The sequence below is a fragment of the Rattus norvegicus genome, chromosome 7, assembly GCF_036323735.1.
Source record: "Rattus norvegicus strain BN/NHsdMcwi chromosome 7, GRCr8, whole genome shotgun sequence".
NCBI lineage: Eukaryota > Metazoa > Chordata > Mammalia > Rodentia > Muridae > Rattus > Rattus norvegicus.
The window spans coordinates 55255149-55278707 of NC_086025.1; the positions used below are offsets into that span (position 1 = coordinate 55255149).

The following is a 23559-nucleotide window of genomic DNA, read 5'->3' on the forward strand; positions in this document are numbered from 1 at the left end:
ATAGATGTATGCTTCAGATCATAATACTTTTTCTAGAAACAAAGATCTCTATGGGGGTTGGGGATTTAGCTCAGTGGTAGAGCGCTTGCCTAGCAACCGCAAGGCCCTGGGTTCAGTCCTCAGCTCCGAAAAAAACAAACAAACAAACAAACAAACAAACAAACAAACAAACATCTCTATGAAGTCCAGTGGCTTCCAGAGTCCATAGTATTAAAATAGAATCACTTGGGGGCTGGAGATGCTGTGATATTGAGAGCACTTGTGGCTCTCGTAAAGGACCCAGGATTGGTCCCCAGCATCCACACGATGGTCCATAGTCATTCATTACTCCAGGGTTCTCTGTGACCTCTAGTACCATGTACACACACACACACACACACACACACACACACACACACACACATGTGAGCATGTACAAACACACTGCACATACGAACATGCAGGCCTAATACTATACATATAAAATAAATCCATGTTAAAAAAAAAAGTACCATTTTGTTTTTGTTTTCATTAAAATAAAAAAAAATCAAGTTGAGGATTCTAAAAGCTTACCTGGGGGATGGGGATTTAGCTCAGTGGTAGAGTGCTTGCCTAGCAAGCGCAAGACCCTGGGTTCGGTCCCCAGCTCCAAAAAAAAGAAAAGAAAAAAAAAAAAAAAAGCTTACCTGTATATACGTCTTTAGAACTTCAATGGAAACTTCTTCCTTCATAGGAAAGACACAATCCAGTTATTAACATCACTACTTATAGGTACAATAATACAATTTCTAATAAAAGTCTTACTTTTAAATGCATGAAGAAATTTAATATTTACACTACGCGGTAACTGCCCAAACTAAATGCTTATGAATTGCACATACTGCTTCAGTTCACCTACAGAAACAAACAAACAAACAACCAGCTCTTTTAAAACATTTATCTATTATGTTTGCAACTGTGTGTGTGGGGGGTGGAGTCAGTTCTCGTGTTCCATTATGTGGGTTCCAGAGACTGAACTCAAGTCGTGGGGCTTGGTGGCAACCAGTTTTTACCTGCTAAGAGGTCAATGGTCTCATAGCATGCCTCTGTGTGAGGCAGTCCTGTCTGTTTGATGGAGGAAGAAGTCTTAGATACCTAGTATTGCCCAGCAAGCAGTTACTGAGCAAGGATCTGAACTCAAGATCCTCAGTCCAAAGCTACAGCATTCCACTTTCTGTCACTGTGCTTCCTTCCATATGTGCTCTACCACAATGTTATCAAACAATTAGAAAAAGGAAACACAGAAAGGAAAAAGAAAACTATTTCATTCTCACACAGCATTTATTTCGGTTCCATTAGCTTAGCTGGATACCAAGGAGGACTATTTTCTTTAAATCTGGGCAAACCACAGCACTCTCTGGCCATAGACTAGAATCTACAAATCCCTCGAAATGAGTTATCAACAGGTGACCAAATGAGGTGGTCCTGATTGTCAGACGCCATCTAGAAAAGGCCGAAGCACACAAGTGAGTGTTCTGGAGATAGCCCACTGTCCTGCATGGCTGTGATGAGGGAGCTCTGAGAGACTAGGGAGGGCTCAGAGACTTGGTCCCAAGATTGCTTCCTGCTGCTAATACATCCTTTCCTGTCCTGTCACTATTACACAGCTAGCTCTAGCCACAGAATAACGAGAGAGAGCGTGCTAAGTTTCCAGAAGCCTTCAGTTTCTGACTCCAAAACAATAAGAGAGAGTTACAAGACCAGAGACAGCAGTCGTCGGCCTTAGTCCTTCCTCGGCAGTGCCTGTGAAGGCCAGGGCAGGTCTTGGTACCTGATGACAGGTGGCTAACTGCAAGCAGGGAGAGCAGGGAGAGAGGCCCACCGTACTTACTTTGGTCTGCAGTCCCAGGGTGCGGAAAAACAGAATGAGGTGAGTCATAAAACGGAGGAGGTGTCCAGGTAGACTGCTTCTGCTCTTGGACAGCCATTTGCTAAATTCATCCATCAAACCTACAAAGCCATCAAAGCAAAGGTTTGACAGTAAGAAACAATCAGGGGAGCAAGAAGTGTCACCAAGGACACCCCAGGTCATCTACAGTATGAGAATCTCACTGCCAACTCCCAACACAAAGAAGGGTTCAACCCAGATGTGGCCTCCCAGGAACAAGTAAACCTGGTTACATGTTAGGGCGATGTCAGTAAAGGACTAACAGATGTAGTGAGTCTTGTGTGCCACTTCAAGAACGGCTATTCAAAGAGACAAATGAAGAACTCAAGCAAAGTAAAATAAGCCTGTATCTTACCATCAATGTCTCCCAGGATAAGGAATTTCTGGACTACATGGTAATGTTCTTGATTCTCTTCCAGAACTCTCTGAAAAAGAGGTTTACATCGCCATTAGTCTTCTGTGTCCATTCTGAAGAAGGTATTCATTGCTAAATGTCAAATTGTAATGGACATATACAGAGCTGGAAATGAAGGCTTTAGGCAGGTCAAAGAATGGGAAGGGTGATCCTTTAGGACATATACTCACGGCACCCAGACCAGAACAGAGTGATCTAATCTTAGGGACTGTAGTCCTACTTACTTCCTTTTTAAGATGCCCATCTATTTATCCTTTGTGTGCATATACATGTGTATATAGGCACGCATGCCACAGTGCTACTGGAGGTCAGAATACAGCTTGTGGGAGTCCACTGTACCCAAATACATGTGGGTCCTAGAGAGGAAACTCAGTGGTCAGGCTCAGCCCGGAGTCTTCCCATACTGAGCCACGTGTGGGCACAAACTTACTATTCTTTACATTTTATTCCTGTTCATCTTGGCATACCATGGCCAACTAGAATAGAAGGATCTGAGGCCAAAGGCAAAATACATTACAAGATAATCTTTCACACAAGGAGCACCATACAAAATCATTTTGAGGTGATTTTCTGCTACACCTGTCACTGAGAGGAACCAAACACAGTAGTGACCAGACACAGGTGAGTGACGTAGGCAACTGCCGTGCTTCTTTTGAAAAATAGGTCAATTTTTGTGTGCCAAATAAATTTTCTTAGTAGCCAATTGTCTTTTAATGTTTATTTTTGTACATTCAAAGCATTTGCTCTGGCATTTAGCTCTATTAATGGCATAGTTAAGGCTCTAACTCTGCTTCTTCACGCACACGTGCTTGTTCTCATTGCAGCTGGGGCCTGTTTCCCCACACCCACTCCACCTGTGCAGCTGGTCCTTAAGGCATGAGGAAGCACCCTGCTGCTTTTTAGATGGTTGTCATTCCTATTTATGCTTCTACTCAGATTTTTCCCTCAAACACAATCTCCTCAAAGTATTAGGGCTCTTTATTAATTTTATGACTGATATTTTCAAATCGCCTCATTCAAAATTATGTTTTATTTTCCTCATGTCTTTCTGTCTCCCAACAAAGTTCTATTATTGGCTTTATGAGAGTCCTGAAACCCTTGATGAAGTTTATTTCTAGCCTTGTCTGTTGAGCCATTCACTTAAACGAGACTCCTGGGAACAGGGTGCTGCACCCTCTTCTAAGTGGTTATAGCAAGTTCAGATGGCTCTATAACCTGTAAGTTTACCTAGCGACTCTAACACAGTATCTGTAACTCCCTTAGCGTTACCTCATCAGATATATACTGTTGTGTGTCATGTCCCCTATCCCGAGACACTTACTTGTATTTCTGACTTGGTTTTCCCTACTCATACTTTCCAAAAAAATTTATACAGCAGTCATAAACCCTTGGCAGAAAACAGTAATTTCTGTACTGTACAAAGTATATTCATGCAATAATAAAGAAAAATAAAACCCAACAGAAAATAGTTATAGGATATGAACATAGAATTTATAAACAAACAGGGTCTGTAGAGGCAGATCAGCAGTTAAGAGCAATGGCTGCTCTTTCAGAGGACCTGGGTTTGATTCCCAGCATAAGATGGCAGCTAGCAACTATTTACTTTATTTAATTCCAAGGGCTCTGATGCCCTCTCTGACCATCATGGGTGCCGCACAAACGTGGTGCACAGATATACATGCAGGGAAAACACCCACTGATATAAAATACAAAATTAAAACAAAATCTCTTAAAGGTAAGCTTACAAATAGACACAGAGAAACAAGCTCAGCCCCATTCCCTACCCACACCGACGGGCTGGCAGAAGTACAAAGTCGCCATTCAAGACTGGAACGAATGCACAGTTTAATTAACTGCTTGTGGTAGTGTCCATTACTGCAATCTGATGCTTTTCCTGTCTTTCTTTCTTTTAGCTTTAGTTTTAATTGTACAGCATGAAGGCACACTCACTCACACTCTAAGTTATATGTCGTTAACTTAGAAAGCTGAGCCATGGAACCACACACCCGAAGGGAACGTCGGTGTTCTCTAACCCAGCAACACTGTCAGCAGTTTAGAACCAAGTCTTAGGAGACAGCACCAGCAGGAAGCTGACACATCTTCACACAAATACATGTTCTTTACGGTACCAGAATCAATGTGAAAACCTTCTAAAGGGAAACAAAACAAACACACACTTGTTCACCTGATTTGCCATCAGAGAGAGTGGTGGAGGGAGAATGGCTGACAAAGAAGAGTGTATATAGACTGTGAGGAGACCCATCCTGAGAGCTAACTGAAGGAAAAAGCTTTAAAAAAATCAAAAATAAAATGAACATTAAAGCCAGGTATGATGGCACACCTGAAATTTCAGCACCCAGGAGTCTGGGGCAGGAGGATTATCAGGAGTCTGAGGCTAGGTTGGGCTTACAAGTAAGTGCCAGGTAGTTGGAGCTACTCAGTAAGAATACTCAGTTATCTCGGTTTGGGGATTTAGCTCAGTGGTAGAGCGCTTGCCTAGCAAGCGCAAGGCCCTAGGTTCGGTCCTCAGCTCTGGAGAAAAAAAAAAAGAAGAATACTCAGGTATCTCTTAAAAAAAGAAAGAACTAAACAAAAAAGTTGGTTAAAATATAGTAATTAAATTGGAGAGATTACCATTAAATGAAAACATGATCTGAACCTTTCCAGTACTGTACTGCAGCAACCACAGCGCCTAACACTGCACCACAGCACCTAAAACTGCACCCACAGCACCTAACACTGCACCACAGCGCCTAACACTGCACCACAGCGCCTAACACTGCACCACAGCACCTAACACTGCACCACAGCGCCTAACACTGCACCACAGCGCCCTGCAGCACTTACTTGGACTTGAAGGCCATGGAGAAAGATGCAGTGTGTATAAAGATGCAGTGTGGGGGTTGGGGATTTAGCTCAGTGGTAGAGCGCTTGCCTAGCAAGCACAAGGCCCTGGGTTCGGTCCCCAGCTCCGGAAACAAACAAACAAACAAACAAAAAATGATGCAGTGTGTATAAAGATGCAGTGTGTATGTGTTGGTATGGTTACTGTCTGAGGAAATAGGACGAGGGGCTTGGAAGGAGTTACCCAGACCTCACTGGCACACATTAAAATTATTTTATCATTATATACATATAAGTACATATACACATTAGTTACTGGGAAAAAAAAAAACACTAAAAAATGTTTTTCATTGCTTTGAGACATGGTCTCACTACACAGCCCAGCCACTGTAGAAATCATGGCGAGGATCCTGTCAGCCCACTGTGTGCTCGGATTACAACATGGACGGACCACCAGGTCTTGTTCAATAAATGCTCTTTCTGAGGCCTCTTATTTGATAGCAGTGAGGATCCCTTTCAGCTGCACTGTACAACCAGGCAACACTAACTTCATATGCTACATGTAATGGGGTTATGTTAGCATTTACCTTCTTATCAGTGGCTTGAAGCTCTTCAAAAACTTTTTCTAAGGTCCAACTGCAAAGGAGGAAAAAACAAAAAGGGACAGAAATGACAATGTGAAGAGTGCCGTGCAACCAAACTCCCCACAGTGACCACCACTGTGCCCACGCCGAGCTCCACTCACTTCGCTTCCATGTACTCCCGAGGGAGCTCCTCAGTTTCATCTAGGGTCATGACTGAGGTGCGAATCTCCTGCTCCACCAGGCTGTCCACCATCACCCGGAAATAGGCCCACACTGTGTCTTCCCAGGTGTCACAGACCGGAAGGAGCTTGTCATCCATACCAAAAGAGAAACAGATACAGTCAGCAAAAAGAAAGGGAAACCAATTACCCACTGACTACAAACTTTAAACACCATCTTCTGATCACAGGGGACACTGAGAGGTTTAAAGATATATACCAAATAACCTTCACCCCAAAGTAGAACTTTTGAGAAGTTTGTGTGATTAAGACTTTTTCCATATCAAATTCATAGTCACAGGTGTTCTAACATCAAATTCTTGAATCATCGGAGCATGTGTAACAACAGCCGATGAACCGGGAGAATAGAGGGGCTCTGGGGAACATGTGAATGGCCTTGAGCCCAAGCAGCACTGCGCCTCAGCACGGCATTTCTAGACGGACTCTGGGTACAGGAGTCGTCAGGAAATAGGTGCTGTGATTCTTCATGTAAGAGCCAAGCCTACAATCCCAGCATGGAGGAGGCGGGGGTGATAGGGTCATGAGTTCAACCCTACCTGTATTTGATTTTATTCCATAGAAAGACACAGAAAAACATCACCACATTGCATACCTGCTTGAGATTCCCACTGAGTGCTGCATAAATCGCTCTTTCGTATTTATTAAAAAGTTCCTAAAACACAACGAATAAAAAGATTTGAGGTCACTACTCTCCCCAGTGTGTGAGTCTCTTCATAATTCTTCTGGATGGATGCGAGTCCCTTAGTTCTTAAGTGACACTCAGTGAATAGAAATTCATTTGGTGACAGATCTAGGGCGGCAGGAAAGACATTTTATTTTGATAAAATAATCCCAAAATCTTCAGGGAAAGAAATCAACACTAAATCTTAAAAACAGAGAGCACACAGGCTAGTGCAATGGAGGCCCTGGTGACACAGCAGAATTTAACCCACAGAGGCTAGGCAGGAGCTCGCTCTCCTCCAGAGATCTCAGGAGCAGTGCCTTCCCACACTGGCCTGGGGACAGTGCCCAGCTCAGGAGTCCCTGCTTCTCATCCATTCCTCAGCACGGCGGCAGCCGTCACCTCATCCCACTGGAATCTAACAGGCTCCTCGCTGCCTCTGTGACTTCAGTTACTCCATGTTCTTAAACACTCTCACTCTCGATTTTCCGACACCCAATTCAACAAGCAAATTCCAGGTCTTTAAAAAAAAAGTGCCTAGTTTATTATATGACTACATTTATCAACTATTTGACAGATGTAAAAGTCTGCTTTCACTGCCTTTAAAAAACTTTAGTGTGGGGGTTGGGGATTTAGCTCAGTGGTAGAGCGCTTGCCTAGCAAGCACAAGGCCCTGGGTTCGGTCCTCAGCTCCCAGGGGACGGAAAAAAAAAAAAAAAAACAACTTTAGTGTGGAGGGTACGTATGTGCGCCCATGTGCAGAGGTCAGAGGAAAGCTCTGGAGTGCACCCTCTCCCTCCTCCAGTAAGGGCCACCAAGCCTGTGCAACAGTGCTTTTCCTTAGTAAGAGCCACCTCTGGTTCCCATTTTTATTCACTCTCTGCATCACTGATGGCATCTTGAAGCGTTTTCTCGTGACCCACTCGCCCACAAACCTTGAGCCTTCCTGCATTCTGTGGCAACTTTAGGAATATGTTCCTCGTGTCACGCAGGACTGGTGCTTCATCCTGAGCTTTCTTTTTTTTTTTTTTTTTTTTTGGTTCTTTTTTTCGGAGCTGGGGACCGAACCCAGGGCCTTGCGCGCTTCCTAGGTAAGCGCTCTACCACTGAGCTAAATCCCCAGCCCCCATCCTGAGCTTTCTAAGAAGCCTCGCAGGCAGGGGCTGGGGATTTAGCTCAGTGGTGGAGCGCTTACCTAGGAAGCGCAAGGCCCTGGGTTCAGTCCCCAGCTCCGGAAAAAAAAGAACCAAAAAAAAAAAAAAAAAAAAAAAGGAAGCCTTGCAGGCTTCCCACAGCCCTAGCTTCCCAACCTAGGTGTGCACCTTTACCCCTTGAAGTTTCATTCTCAACATCCCAAATGTATTAAGTTCTAATGCGTTCAGTGTGATGTCTTCTGAGAAGCCAGTTGTAAGCTGCGATCCTGGTCTTCTCTAGGCTCATATGCTTCATGCTCAGTGCTTCTGCCTCACAGTGCCATTTAACTCTTAGTAGCTGGTACGTGAGCAATTCTGCTAAGTCATCGAGCCTACTCCCAACCTGATTACAGCCTCTCCCTATGCTACACTGAACACGCACAGCTCCTAGCACACCGTCATTTAATTAAACTGGATGGAAAATAAGTCTCAGTATTTCATCCTCTTACATCTTCAGCCATTCTCCAGCAACTAATCTTCCAGATCCGTCTATATGGATTCCCTTCGACAGGCTCTAGCTCTGTCCCTACAAAACAGAAAAGAGAGAGGCACGGTTTAAATTGAAGCATTTCAGCCCCTTCTAGAAGGCCAGTCTACCAGTCACTGACAGCACACAGAGTCGACTCCAGCTCTCAGACTCAACCCCAGTGAGCACACCTCCATTCACACTGGGGTCGTGGTGCAGCGTGCACACCTCCATTCACACTGGGGTCACGGTGCAGCGTGCATACCTTCAGTCACATTGGGGTCACGGTGCACCGTGCATACCTCCATTCACACTGGGGTCACGGTGCAGCGTGCATACCTCCATTCACACAGGGTCACGGTGCTGCGTGCATACCTTCAGTCATACTCACACTGGGGTCATGGTGCTTCGTGCATACCTCCATTCGCACTGGGTCACAGTGCAGCGTGCATACCTCCATTCACATTCACACTGGGGTCATGGTGCAGCTTGCATACCTCCATTCACACAGGGTCACGGTGCTGCGTGCATACTTTCAGTCATACTCACACTGGGGTCACAGTGCAGCGTGCATACCTCCATTCACATTCACACTGGGGTCATGGTGCAGCGTGCATACCTCCATTCACACTGGGGTCATGGTGCAGCGTGCATACCTCCATTCACACTGGGGTCATGGTGCAGCGTGCATACCTCCATTCACACTGGGGTCATGGTGCAGCTTGCATACCTCCATTCACATTCACACTGGGGTAATGGTCCAGCGTGCAAACCTCCATTCACACTGGGCCACGGTGCAGTGTGCATACCTCCATTCACACTGGGGTCATGGTGCAGCGTGCATACCTCCATTCACGTTGGGGTCGTGGTGCAGCTTCCATCCTTCCAGGGTTGCAGCTCTCCATGCTTGCCCGCACCGTTTACAGAGCCTCTGTGCCTTCAGAAAGCAGAAGGGACTGTCAGTTATATCACTGCTGCAAACTGAAACACACCTGCTTTGTCATGAGGCAAACCCAGTATGACAAGCCTGGCTACCAAGTGGCAGCAACGTCACAGTGGGTAATGGAGGCAACTGGCAATGGTATCCCACTTTTCGGACAAATGCGTGTGGCTGAGGCTGTTCGCTTTCTGTCATGGCTGGGGATCAAACCTGGGCTTCACATGTGTAAGGTGAGCACTTTACCAGCTGAGCTATATCCTGAGCATCTTACTTTTCTAGTAGTTCCTTCTCATGCTAGGCTTGCCATACTTGCTCACTAACATGGCATTTTACTAAAAATAAATGGATTCGATAGACCCTTACTTATGGAATAATAAGTTCTTATAAAAAAATCTGTGGGGTTGGGGATTTAGCTCAGTGGTAGAGCGCTTGCCTAGCAAACCCAAGGCCCTGGGTTCGGTCCCCAGCTCCGAAAAAAAGAAAAAGGAAAAAGAAAAAAAAAACTCTGTAAGTCAGGCAGTAGTGGCGCATGCCTTTGATATTAGCACTCAGGAGGCAGAGAAGCCAGCCTGGTCTACAGAGTGAGTTCCAGGACAGCCAGGATTACACAGAGAAACACTGTCTTAAAAAACAAACAAACAAACAAACAAACAAACAAAACCCCCAAACCAAACAAAACCCCACCTCTATAATTAATCTATTGACACTTTTTAAATCCAACACCCAGGAAATGTGGGAGGCACTGCAGTCCTAAGTGTGTAAGGAGCATCACCAGTGCCAAGCCTAACTAAGCACGAGAAGGAAGGCGGCTGTGACTGGAGTGTCCAGTGCAGTTCTCTATGGAGTAAGGCAGGATCTGCACTGCTGAAGAGCTTGCGAAGAGCTCGGACGTCCCAGCCGTGTGCTCTACTTGGATGTGCCAGGAGAGTAGAGCAGGACACTGGAGACAAGTGCAGCCGCCACAGCTGTACCTGGAAGCCAGTCAGCAGAGTGATACTACTTACCTCCTCGGTCATCCCAGCACGGATTAGAGTGAAGAGGTACTTCAGCAGTCTGACTTCATCTTCTCTGTCCAGATCATCCAGCGGCATTTTCTGTCTAATGGGAGCATCTGGGTCCTGTGGAAACAATCCCCAATAACAACAATTTTTGTTTGATCATTATTTTCTACCTGAGTGGGTCATGCACATGGGGCTAGGGATCCAGTTGGCACAGCTCTACTGCTGAGATCAGAAGCTCGAATGCCAGCCCTACACACTCCTACACACACCATAAAACCACGTGACACGATGAATCTAACTGGTATGGACATATAGAAGTACATGACTTTAATAGTAAAGAGAATGAAGGGTTCCTAACAGGCACATCTGTCTGCTGATCCCCCACCTCAAATAGATTTTGTTGGGCCAACATAGTGCTTGGCTAGTCAAGACGCTAAGCTCAGGTTACCATTACCCGAGCCCAGCAGGTCAGGTCACACTGCTTATTTGAGCTTATTCCCTCACTGTACTTAGACTAGACCTAGAAAATGAACAAATACAAAGGAAAACCCGCAGGACTGTGACTAGAAAACATGGCCCTTCTGAGAACACAAGGCAGGGAAGCTCACTAGGTTCTCAGTTTGAAATTACTCCACAAATAGAGCTGGAAGTATACCTCAGTGGTAGAGAGGCTGTGCAGCACACACATGGGCTCAGTCCTCAGGAGTAAAACACAACCAAACAAATACAACACCCAGCCCTTCAAAGACAACCAAAACAACAAAGCCAACTACACACTAGTCACTAACAAACAAGTAAAAATGTCCCCCCCCAATCCACACACACACACACACACACACACACACACACACACACACACACTAACCAGAAGTTCTGTTCTTACAGAAAACCTGAGTTGGGTTCCCAGCACCCAGGATGGGTGGCTCACACTGCCTGTAACTCCAGGTGGCTCAGTGGCCTCTTCTATTTTGTGCACTCACAAGTGCTCATGTCCCCACATAAATACAAATTAATCTTGAAAAACACATATTTCCACAGAATTTCTAAAACCATTAGTCTTACATACAACTTTTGTGTGTTTTTGAACATTTAGTGACAAATTCACACACACAATCACAATGAATTTCAAACAAAACAATTTTAATGTGACTAAAGGAAAGGATATCACTTATCTTTAAAGTCAACCTTTATTTCCAAGAACACTTACTGTCCTGGCTAGTTTTATGTTAATTGACACAATCTCTAGTCATCTGAAAGGAGGGAGCCTCAGTTGAGGAAAGGCCTCTGTAAGACCCAGCTGTAGGACATTTTCTTAATTAGTGATTAATGGGGAGGACACAACCCAATGTGGGTGGGGCCATCCCTGGGCTGATGTCCTGGGGTTCTATAAGAAAGCAGGCTGAGCAAGCCATGAGGAGCAAGCCAGTGAGCAGCACCCCTCCATGGCCTCTGCACCAGCTGCTGCCTCCAGGATCCTGCCCTGGTGTCTCATCGCAGCAACAGTCACCCTAACTAGGAACTTACCAGCTCAGTGACAAGAGGACGGGTACTTCCTATATAAGACAGCAGCTGCCGCTGTTTTAAGGAGTGGAGTGTATTTTCCCTGAAAAAAAGAAATACAAATTTCCTAAAGGGACAATCTGACTACTTTTTCTAGATAACAAACAACAAAAGAAAACGCACCCCACAAAGTAAACCTGTGTGTTCAAAATAAGGAAAAAACAACAAACAGACAAACAACAACAAAAAACCAAAAAACAACAAATGTAGAATAAAGCACAAAGTCCTAAACCCAGAAAGGCAGTTTGTCTCAGATGAAGGAAGATGGTGAACTTGTTTTCATGCTTTGGTGGCCAATTATAAGCCTGCATCTGTTTTAAGTCTTAGCCTTTCACTGTGTTATTATGTAGTCCTGGATGGTCCGGATCTCACTCTGTAGACCGGCTGGCCTAGACATGAGACTCACTCGCCTCGCCTCCTGGTGCGGGAACTAAAGGTACCAGGTACCACATCTGTCGGCTCCAGCCTGGAAGATGGAGCTGGAGCTCCAGGAGGTTATAAACATCCAACCTGGGTACTGAGAACTGAGCGCAGGGCCTCTGGAGGAGCACAGGTGCTCTGAACCACTGAGCATCTCTCCGGATGCCCACCATCTTCTCAACAGCGTCTCTCTAAGTAGCCCTGGCTAGCCTGGGGTCTCAGGTGTGCACACCACCTCCCGGTATAAAAGTATTCTTAAATAATACAAAGGCTCAGTAACTTACCAATATACTGATTTTGCATAAAACTCAATATTGTCTGAGAAATCTCCAATTTCATCTTTGGCAATGCTCTCTAGCCAATCTACCACCAACTAGGAAAGAAACAAAATAAGAAAGATCACTTTAATTCGGAAATGTCTTATTTTTGGCAGTCCTTCCACCCTTAATCTGAAGTTTCTGATAGCAATAACTTTTTCCAACCATGATGCTTACTTTTTTTTTTTTTTTTGGTTCTTTTTTTTCGGAGCTGGGGACCGAACCCAGGGCCTTGCGCTTCCTAGGTAAGCGCTCTACCACTGAGCTAAATCCCCAGCCCCATGATGCTTACTTTTTAAGATAAACAATGAACAGCATCTCCTTTAGGACTGATGCTGTTTTTAATAGTCTATCCTTGGAGACACAAAGGTTGCTATTTAAAAGTTAAATTAATGACAAATAAGAAAAAAAAATCAGGTGAAGTAATTTAAGAATGCCAGCCGCACCTGGCTCTGTCGGACCAGCGTGTCCCTCTGAAACAGCGCTTCCACAACCGTCTTCTCACTGGCATTGATACCCTGTGACAGAGACAGGAAAGAGAAGAGGACACTCTTAGATGACTTCAAAACCAAGGCCAGCTACAAATGAGCACCTTTAACAACCTGTGTATTCATTTACCCTTTGCTTTATGGGACCTTCTCTAATGATTTTAGACAGAGTCTCACTGGGTAGCCTTGGCTGGCCTGGAGCCCACACAGACCTGCTTGCCTCTGTCTCCCAACTCCTACATTAAAGGTGTGTATCACCATGCCTGGTTGTGTATGTATTCTTTTTTTTTTTTTTTTGGTTCTTTTTTTTTTCAGAGCTGGGGACCGAACCCAGGGCCTTGCGCTTCCTAGGCAAGCGCTCTACCACTGAGCTAAATCCCCAGCCCCATGTGTATGTATTGTTAAAAAAATTTACAGGGGCTGGAGAGATGCCTCAGTGGTTAAGAACACTAACTGCTCTTCCAGCAGACTCAGGTCCAAATCCCAGCACTCACATGACAGCTCACAACTCTCTGTAACTCAAGATCTGACACTCCACACAGACATATGTGCAGGCAAAACACCAATGCACATTAAAAAACAACACCAGAGTTGGGGAGATGGCTCAGTGGTTAAGAGCACTGACTGCTCTTCCAGAGGTCCTGAGTTAAATTCCCAGCAACCACATGGTGGCTCTCAACCATTTGTTATGGGATCCAATGCCCTCTTCTGGTGTGTCTGAAGACAGTGACAGTATACGTAAACAAACCTTTAAAAACAAACAACCCAACACCAACCAAAAAACACACAAGGCACAAAACAAACAAACAACAAAAATCAAGAATAAAAATGATTTATAAAGCTAGGTAGGTGGTGGTGCACTTTCACCATAGCATTTGTGGGGCAGAGACAGGCAGATAGAGCTCTCGAGATTGAGGCCAGCATGGTCTACAGATTGAGCTGCAGGACAGCCGGGGCTACACAGAGAAACCCTCTATTGAAAAACCTAAATAAGTAAATAAAATTTAAACTATACACTGTTTAATAATTTTACCTGACAGATTAGTTTGGATTTTTAAAATTCTGTCTGTGAGCTGGGACACAGCCTAGCATAGTGTTGGCCTGACATGAACGCACCTGCCCAGCACTGTGTGAAAATAACATCTCCCGTTTCCACAGACATTCGAGGGAAATCCACACACGCACATAGAAAGAAGGGAAAGACTGCAGGTTATGGTATGGAGGTTTATGCCTATGGTCTCGGCAGGAAGGCTGATGCAGTAGGAGTGCCAAGAATTCCAGCCACCCAGGCTTACAAGACAAGACCTAGTCCCAAACAAACACACCTCCATCTCCAAATTATACAACAGGTGGTTGTAGTCATGTTACCATGTCAGAAATGAGTATTTCAGAACTTTATTTTCATTTAAAACAGCAGAGGTTAATAGGCAATAAAACCTAAGTGCTACCCAAGGTGTTTGAAACTGACTTTAAAGCAAGGTCAGGGGTACACACCTATAATCCCAGTATTACAGAGTATGAAGTCAGTGTAGGCTACACAGTAACTCCTGGCTAAAATCAAAAGCAGTGGCTGGAGAGATGGCTCAGCAATAAGGAGCACATGCTGCTCTTCCAGAGGACCAGGCATCCTCATGAGGCTCACACCCTAACTCCAGTCCCAGGGCATCCAGCGCCCTCCTCTGACCTCAGCAAGCACCAGACACACATGGTACAGAGCCATACATGCAGGCCAACACATAAATCTCAAAAAATTTTTATTTACAGAAAAATATGAGACCAGTGTAACAGAGTACTTGCTTAACTCTTTAGTAATACTGTGCCTTATGAGTGGGATATATGCTTTATATCCAGAACACTGGGTCTGGAGGGAGGGCTCAGCAGTTAAGCTGCTCTTCTAAAGGACACTGAGTTTGATTTCCACCATCCACCCACACTTGGCTCTTAACTGTCCACCAGAACTCCAGGTCTAGGGAATTCCCGGGAAAACCCCATATGTGGTACACAGACATATATGCCGGTAAAACACTTCCATAAGATGATAGAATAATTTTAAAATTTTGGATCTGGGGTTACACTAGACCTTATTTCAGAAACTAAAACCAAACCAGAAAGGGGTCAGGGGTGTATCTCTGGGGTAGGCGAGAGAAGCCAGTGGCAGTAAGGACAAGTCTGACCCTTGAAGGCATTGCTTTTGGACATTTTTGCTCTTCCTTCAGTGAACAAGTTAATCTGCACATTCTTCAACAAAAAACATACATCAAAAATAAGTTTTTTCTGAACTTGTTTTGTAGAAGTTGCACAATCTTACATACCCAGATTACGAGGATGTTACAGAAATAGATCGAAGTCCTTAAAGTCCTAGATATGTGTGCCTAATAGACCGAGAGGTCCTTATAGAGGTGCACACGACCCATCTTAACGGACACAATGCAGCATTAGGAAAGCTAGCACTGAGATCCATGATGACAATCAATTACAGAAAGCTGTTAACTAAACTAGTTAAAACAACCAAAAACCAAAAATACCACTAACTGCTTCCAGTCCTCTTCCAACTGTCAGCAGACAGAAAACTTCAGTCTCACCAGTGACAAAGAATTTACGTATGAAAATGAGATAGTTGCCTCAGAAATAGAGAAGTAAAATAGTCTGAGACAGTTAAGATGCAATTATATTTTCACATACACATAAAAATAAGGTTGGGGGACAGGAAAAGATAAAATTACAATTGCCCACACACAGATTCATTACTAATGAATTTTTAAAAAGCAAAACAAAAGTCATGTGCTGGGATGCAGCTCTGCCGGTGGGGTTGCCTGGCACTCCTGAGGCCCTTACCGTCCCGGCAGTTTCTGACCAACAGACAGTCTAGGCCAGTTTATACTTCAGCAGACTGTCTCAAAAATGCCCAATAGTAAATAAATTCACAAAAACAATACAAGGCTGTGTGGTGTGCTGGTGTACACCTTATAATCTCATCACTCAAGATGGAAAGACAGAAGGGTGGTGGTGACTTTGAGGCCAGCTGGACTACAAAAAAACCACACCCTGCCTCAAAAAATGCAAACAAAAACAGAACAAATTATTTGAGAGAAGTTTGATTATGTGTGTATGTATAAAATGCACAGAAAACATCTGATAGGATGTAAAAAGTTATTACATTAAATAATTAGAGGGATAAAAGGAACTATTACCTTTACCCATAAATATAAATATTTGATTACTTTGAGCGTCATTTCTTTACTTGTAAATTTTTTAATGGGGAAATACAAATGGAAGGTTGAAAAATCAAATCTCCAAACTGTAATGAAAGAAATCTGTGATGGAAAAAATTAATAGGGAACTTACAGCAATTGCAAACATATTTTCCTCTTCTAATGAAGACTGTATTCTGTCTCTGGGGAAAACAATACAAAATGAAAAAGCTTTACTTTACACAATGAATGAAAGAACCTTTTAAAATGAAAGCACCTTTTAAGCTGTTCCTCACTCTACTAGGAGAAACCAATGAGATGCAGTGAACTCCATCACCACATTTAATTAGGAAGTAAGTAGTAACTACGTCATCACCCTAGTACCGTAGCCCTAATGGTACACAAGGTCACACACCTTTTTCATACGGCAAAATTGATCATGGTTTTCTTTCAGTATTCCATAATAAACCCAACCACCCAGTCTCTTTCTTCCCTACCTTCTGCAGCCCAGGCTTGCCTCGGCCTCCTGGGGTTTCAGGGCTACTGTACTTTGTCTGGCTATAGACTGATACATTAGTAGATTACAGGGCTACTGTACTTTGTCTGGCTACAGACTGATACATTAGTAGCTACCAGCTTTATACCTGATAGTCCCTTCCTCATAACCCGTTCTCCACACCCGAAGTATTAGAAATGATAAATCCCAAGATTAGCAAGACCTATCCTAAGCCTACCCCTTGTGAACATTGAATTAATTTGCCTAACTGCCTTGATACCTTCTGTTCATCTCACTTACAAGCCATGTGAGTTCTACACAGCATTACCTATACAAAGAGGCAAGCAGCCTCCACGTGACCATCTCCTGCTGGAGAAGCCAGAGCATGCTGGCTGTCTTGGAGAACTTCTGCAGTCCAGGCGTTGCTCGGCTCACGATTTTACTCAGGATGTTCACCTACATGAAAACACAGATGTGAAGAGCTGCTGCTTGTCTGCAATGCTGAGTTACTCGCATCTCTGCATTGAGCAGAGTGCTAACAGAAATTCTGTACAGTATACAAACACAAGCATGGACATTTTCCTGACTACCTATGTTCTTAATAGAATGCAGTATAACATCCTCACAAGAAATGATGCTAATGTGAGCAGGATGTATTTACATGAATATACATAAAAGCTTATATGCTTTAATCTTCAGATTCAACAACACTAGCCACCAGTATAAATTTTTTCTCCCCACATATCTACCCATAAGATAAGTTAAATTTACCTTACAAAATTGTATAAACCAATAACAATAACTATCTTAAAATTATGTCTGAAAAATGCGTGACCTCAACAAACCAAGAAAATAAAATTCTTAAATACTGGTGCCAAAACATATTATTTCTAAACAAAGTGTCAACAAAGTTCCTCCTTTCTCTAATTTAGTGATCTAGAATCCTTTTGGGGACTGATCACTAAATTTTGGGCACATAAGAATCTAATGAAGGGCTGGAGAGATGGCTCAGTGGTTAAGAGCACTGACTGCTCTTATAGAGGTCCTGAGTTCAATTCCCAGCAACCACATGGTTGCTCACAACCATCTGCAATGGGATCTGATGCCCTCTTCTGGTGTGTCTGAAGACAGCTACAATGTACTCATATACATAAAATAAGTAAATAAATCTTTAAAAAAAATAATCTAATGAGAACTAGTCAAATATTTCCCTTGAAACATATACAAGACTGTTTAGCGGAGGCTTAGGGACTGGAGGCAAAGGAAATCTGTTTGAGGTCCAGAGTAGCACACCTAAGGGGACTGAGACATCGTCATCCTCATTAGAATACAAGACTCACACTCACCACCCACCGTCAGAAAGCACCCACAAAAGATGTGCTCTATCTGAAGACCAGTGCTTAGGAAAAGTGACATCTGTCCATCAGTCATTTATGGAAGGAATCCTCAGTTGAGGGCTGACAAGATGGTCCAGTGGGAAAGGCACATCATGTCAAGCCTGTGGACCTGATCACATGGTGTGTGTGTGTGTGTGTGTGTGTGTGTGTGTGTGTGTGTGTGTGTGTGTCTCCTACAAGTTGTCCTCTGACCTCCACACAAATGCCCCCTTCATACATTAAAGAAATGTTTAGGGGTTGGGGATTTAGCTCAGTGGTAGAGTGCTTGCCTAGCAAGCGCAAGGCCCTGGGTTCGGTCCCCAGCTCCGAAAAAAAAGAACCAAAAAAAAAAAAAAAAAAAAAAAAAAAAAAAAAAAAAAAAACCAAAAAAAAAAAAAAAACAAAACTATAAAACATTAGAAGAGGGAGATTCGGCTCAGTGGTTAAGAGCATTGACTGCTCTTCCATAGGACTTGAGTTCAAATCCCAGCACCCACATAAGCAAGCAGTTCATATTATCTGTACTTTGGTTCCAGAAGACCTGACACTTTTAAGGTTTATTTTTTAATTAATTACATGTTTGTGCGTGTCTGTGTTAAGAAATGTTTGCAGGGATGGAGTTGTGAACAGAGGCTGGAGGAGTTGGGTCCCTCTGCAATTTCAGGTGGTTGAGCCCTACTCAGCATGGATGCTAGAAATTGAAGTCAGGTCCTCTGAAAGAGCGGTCTGTGATCTAAACACCCGAGTCACAGTGCAGCCCAGACCTCACACTCATACAGTACAGACATAGGCAGGGAAACCAATAAAACAAACAAGCAAGTCCAGGACAGCCAGCCAGGGCTCTGTTACACAAAGAAACCCTATCTTGAAAAACAAAAACAAAACGTGTGTGTGTGTGTGTGTGTGTGTGTGTGTGTGTGTGTGTGTGTGTGTGTGTGTGTGTTCATTCTGCCGTCTGGGATGCATGTATTGTATATTTGTATATCTGTGAGGGTGTGTAAGGGTGTGTGCATGCATGTGGTGGTCAGCGGTCTCCTCCTTATTTGTTTATACAGACTGTGTCTCAGTATACAGCTGACTGGCCTTGAGCTCACAGAGACCACCTTGCCACTACCTCTCAAGTGCTGGAATTAAAGGCATATGCCACTAGACCTAGTTTGCCACCATAATTTTTGAGACAGTGTCTTTCCTGAACCTCAAGCTCACTGATAGGCTAGGCTGGCCAGCCAATAAGCAATTCACCTGCCTCTACCCTGACATCCTCTTAATACCACTCCTCCCCAAGCCTCTCTACCCCTCACCCCTGCCATGTACTGAAGTCAAGCCCTCATACTTGTGTGGCAAAAACTTTGTTTGCCTGGCTGTTTCCCAAGCCAATTTTCTGGTTATTCTCATGTGACCATTTTCCGAAGTTCTGCTTCTTGTTTTATAAATAGCAGTTTGAGGTTCACAGCAAAACTGACTGAAAGTTAGAAAACCCATTATTCCTGCTCCCACATATGCACAAACCCCATCCTTGTCAATATCTTCCAATAAGGAGGTGCCTCTGCTACTGACAGTGACTGGCCTTCTGGATCTGTCTTGTTGCTCCCCACAGGTATGTGGCTCTGGTGTGCTATAAGAATCTGAACTCAGGCCCCCATGCTTGCGGAGTAAGACTTTTTCTCTCTAGCCTCAGACTTTCTTTTCTAAGGAGCAGATTCCTTTTTTTCTCCAAAGAGACAAGAAAACTCCAAGCACTTAAGTTGACCAACCATGGGACAAAATTAACTTACCTGACTAGCACAAATATTTTCATACTCTTCTACAAGATCAAAGACTGTGGTTGAAGAGTGCTTCAAGAAAGACTGCAGGAAATCAGAGAACATACTCATGGATGCTAAAATTCAGGAAACAAAGGGAACACAAAGTCAGTAACACACATTCAGAAATTAATTGGGTTAAAACCACAAAGATAACTACAAATTTTTTCCCTCCTTCCACAACTGTATTTTTAAGAACTAGTGACTTGGGGCTCGGGAGAGCGATGGCTCAGTGGTCAAGGGGCTTGGGAGAGCGATGGCTCAGTGGTCAAGGGGCTCGGGAGAGCGATGGCTCAGTGGTCAAGGGGCTCGGGAGAGCGATGGCTCAGTGGTCAAGGGGCTCGGGACGTTCTTTTCAGGAAGCCAGGTTTGGTTCGCAGTACCCACACCACACAGAAGCTCAGAACCATCCACAGTCACTCCAGTTCTAGGAGAGCTGAAGCACCAGGCACTTGTGGTACCAGGCACTTGTGGTGCACATCCATACGTGCAGGCAAAGTATTCACACACAAGATTTTTTTTTTTAATTTTAAAAACTTTTAGTCATGCAATGGTGGTGCACACCTTTAATCCCAGCTCCTGGGAGGCAGAGGCAAGTGGATCTCTGAATCAAGGGGTCAGCCTGATCTACAGAGTGAGTTCCATGACAGCCAGGACTACACAGAGAAATCCTGTCTCAAAAACAGAACCTAACAAGAAACAAACACAATGGTACACATTTTAAACAATCTGTGTGTTCAGTGGCAATAGATGCATGTGCCACATTGTGGTGCTGCCTGCAAAGCTGACATTCTGTAACATTTATTCTAATTTTAGTCGGTACCCTCTAGCCCACACTTTCCTCACCCCTGCCAACTGTGATCCTTCTTTATGTCTCTGCAAGCTAATCACTTAAGTACCTCACAAAGATTGAGGGATACAGTATTTTCCCCAAGGCAGCATTTCAGTGGCCGGAGCTGGCCTCACACATAGATGAAGATTCTCCTGCCTCCACATCTGAAGTGCTGGGATTACAGGAGTGTGCTATTGTGCTATGGGCCTCCTCAGCATGTTTAAATCTCTCTCACACACACACACACACACACACACACACACACACACACACACACACACACACACACACATTTTTGAGAGGCTTACTAGATGACTTTGGTTGGCCTAGAACTTTCTATATCGACTAGTTGCTCTGAGACCTCAGAGATCTGCCTCTGCTTCTGCCTGCTGAGTGCTGGGACTGAATGCATGTGCCTCCACAGGCAACAGTGGTTTACTGCACATTGTTTGATGGTGTTTTGTTTCTTTAAGTCTCATATGGCCCAGGCTGTCATGATTTTTCTACATAGCCAAGGCTAGCCTTGAACTTATATTTTTGCTTGTACTTCAGATGTTGAGGTTCCTGTATGGGCCACCAGCTTGACTTAGACAGTCTGCCCAGCCTGGCAATGTTGGACCGCTTTCCTGTGTGGATTGCCACTGTCTATCTTCATTGGAGAAATAGCCTTTGCTTGTTTTTCATTAAGCTGATGATGATGACTTGTTGAGTTATAAAAACTGTTTTCTCTGTGGTGCTTTAAGACAAAGTCTCACTCTGTAGCTCAAGATAACCTTGAACTCACAGTGAAGCTCCCGCCTCAGCATCCACATTTATATATTGGGATTTATAGGCATGAGCCACACCTACTTAGGAATTTTTTTATATATTTTAAATATTAACTCCATACTAGTTGTAAACATTTGCATCAATTACCTTTTTTACTATTAATTTTATAGTGATATACAAATTAAAATTTATATATTCCAGCTTGCATATTTTTAATTTTCTTATGTCTTTTTAAAGAACCAAAAGTATGTACTTGTTAGAATTTTTTGTATTATTGATTACTACGGGGAGGCAAATTTAGACTATCTGAATTATATTTTAAGTGTGTTACAATAAGGTAACAGAGTTAGAATGGGTATCAAATAGCTTGGGCTACAGGGGTTGGGGCCAGACATTCTATTCTCACCCGTATAATACTTAGGGCTGTCTCTCTAAAGGGAACTGCTGTATCTATGGACTGACTGGAGAGCATTCCCAAGTCACTCAGCACACATTACTTAGGAATGCTACACGGCACACACCGACTAACTGCTCATTATCTGCACCCGGTTATGAGGACGGTAAGAATGCCGCACAGTGACACACAGTACAGACCTACAAGCAAATGACGCTTCCCACAGGGAAGAGGGACAACTACTCAAACCAGCAGGTCAGAATACTGTCTGAAAAAAATCAAGTGAAAAATCAAGATCACTGCATATCAAGAATGTTAGATTCAAATCTAAACAAAGAAACAGGAGCTCTCAAGTGGAGAAAAACTAAAGATGAGAGTTGGCTAACAACCTGACCGTCTGCTGTCTACATTAAAATGGCAAGATTTGTTCAAAATTAGTGCTAAGACAAAGCTCTCGATCTTCTCAAGACATGTTGTAAAACAAAAATATTTTAAAGCTAACATAACAGTCCTCAGATATTGGGGCTGGAGAGGTGGCTCAGCAGTTACGAGCACTGGCTGCTTTTCCACAGACTCCAACTCAGTTCCAGCATCCACACAGCTCACACCCATCTGTAACTCCAGGAGATATAATGCCCTTTTCTGGTCTCCACAAGTAGTAGGCATGCAATGGGTGCACAGACATCCACATAGGCAAAACATCCATCCAAACAGACTGAAAAAATGGTCATGACTAACAGCTTAACAAAACTATATTATAGGAGGAAGACCAAGCAGGAATGGGGGAGGAAGTGGGTGACCTGCAAGTCAAGCAGAGAGGCAGACCTCAAAAGACCTAACCTGGAACGCCTTCATCTTAGATTTCTAGAATCTAAAATTTTGAAATAAAAGTATTTTTTAACTTACATCACTCAACACACACACACACACACATACACACACACACGCACGCATGCACACAATTGTTGGAACAGAGTTCCACTAGGTAACCCTGGCTGTCAGGAAATTACTAGGATGATGAGGCCAATGGCAAACCCACAGCGATCCATCTGCCTTTACCTCCCAAGTGCCGGGTTACAAGCCTGTACCACTATGCCCAGGAAAATCACATTTTGACGATGTGCAGGAACAACTAAGCTACTTAAATCTCAAAGCCGTTTACCAGCCTCTCCAGGGTCATCCTCCCGTAGCATGACAGTACTTAGGTTTATGTCCTCAGTCATACTATGGTGCTCCGTGTTTGTGTAGAACCCTAAACGCTGGGATGAGAATGCAGCTGCCCAGTTGCTGTCATCAAGGTTAGTCACCTGAAAAAAAAAAAAAAAAAAAAAAAAAAAGGAAAGCAATAAAGCCATTGTCATTAAATAGGTAAATTACTGCTGAATAAAGTTTTTTTTCCCGGGGTTGGGGATTTAGCTCAGTGGCAGAGTGCTTGCCTAGCAAGCGCAAGGCCCTGGGTTCGGTACCCAGCTCCGAAAAAAAGAAAAAAGAAAAAAAAAAGGTTTTTTTCCCACCTTATCTGGTTTTCATTTTTAAAATATGTGAGCTACAGTCTTCTTTAACTTTTATGTGTTTGTTTTGCCTGATTGTGTCTATGCACCACATATGTGCAGGGTGCTTACAGAGGCCAAGAGAGAACACTGGACCCCCAAGGGTGCAGTGGTTG

The 23559-nt window shown here is 43.7% G+C and overlaps 1 protein-coding gene across 3 annotated transcripts in view; it reads right to left on the reverse strand.

Annotated features, from left to right (window-relative positions):
* The window catches only part of Nup107 (nucleoporin 107), a 45441-nt gene that overhangs the window by 15539 nt on the left and 6343 nt on the right, over positions 1-23559 (reverse strand). For all 3 annotated transcript variants that reach the window (NM_053830.2, XM_063262867.1, XM_063262868.1), the window contains 16 exons: positions 23056-23200; positions 19873-19976; positions 17050-17177; positions 16380-16428; positions 12993-13064; positions 12514-12602; positions 11774-11852; positions 10253-10366; positions 9155-9245; positions 8292-8368; positions 6581-6640; positions 5911-6056; positions 5753-5801; positions 2262-2331; positions 1850-1968; positions 666-704 (listed from right to left, as the gene is read on the reverse strand). In NM_053830.2, coding sequence (NP_446282.2) covers positions 666-704; positions 1850-1968; positions 2262-2331; positions 5753-5801; positions 5911-6056; positions 6581-6640; positions 8292-8368; positions 9155-9245; positions 10253-10366; positions 11774-11852; positions 12514-12602; positions 12993-13064; positions 16380-16428; positions 17050-17177; positions 19873-19976; positions 23056-23200 — 1431 coding nt within the window. The remainder of the gene's footprint in view (positions 1-665; positions 705-1849; positions 1969-2261; positions 2332-5752; positions 5802-5910; positions 6057-6580; positions 6641-8291; positions 8369-9154; positions 9246-10252; positions 10367-11773; positions 11853-12513; positions 12603-12992; positions 13065-16379; positions 16429-17049; positions 17178-19872; positions 19977-23055; positions 23201-23559) is intronic.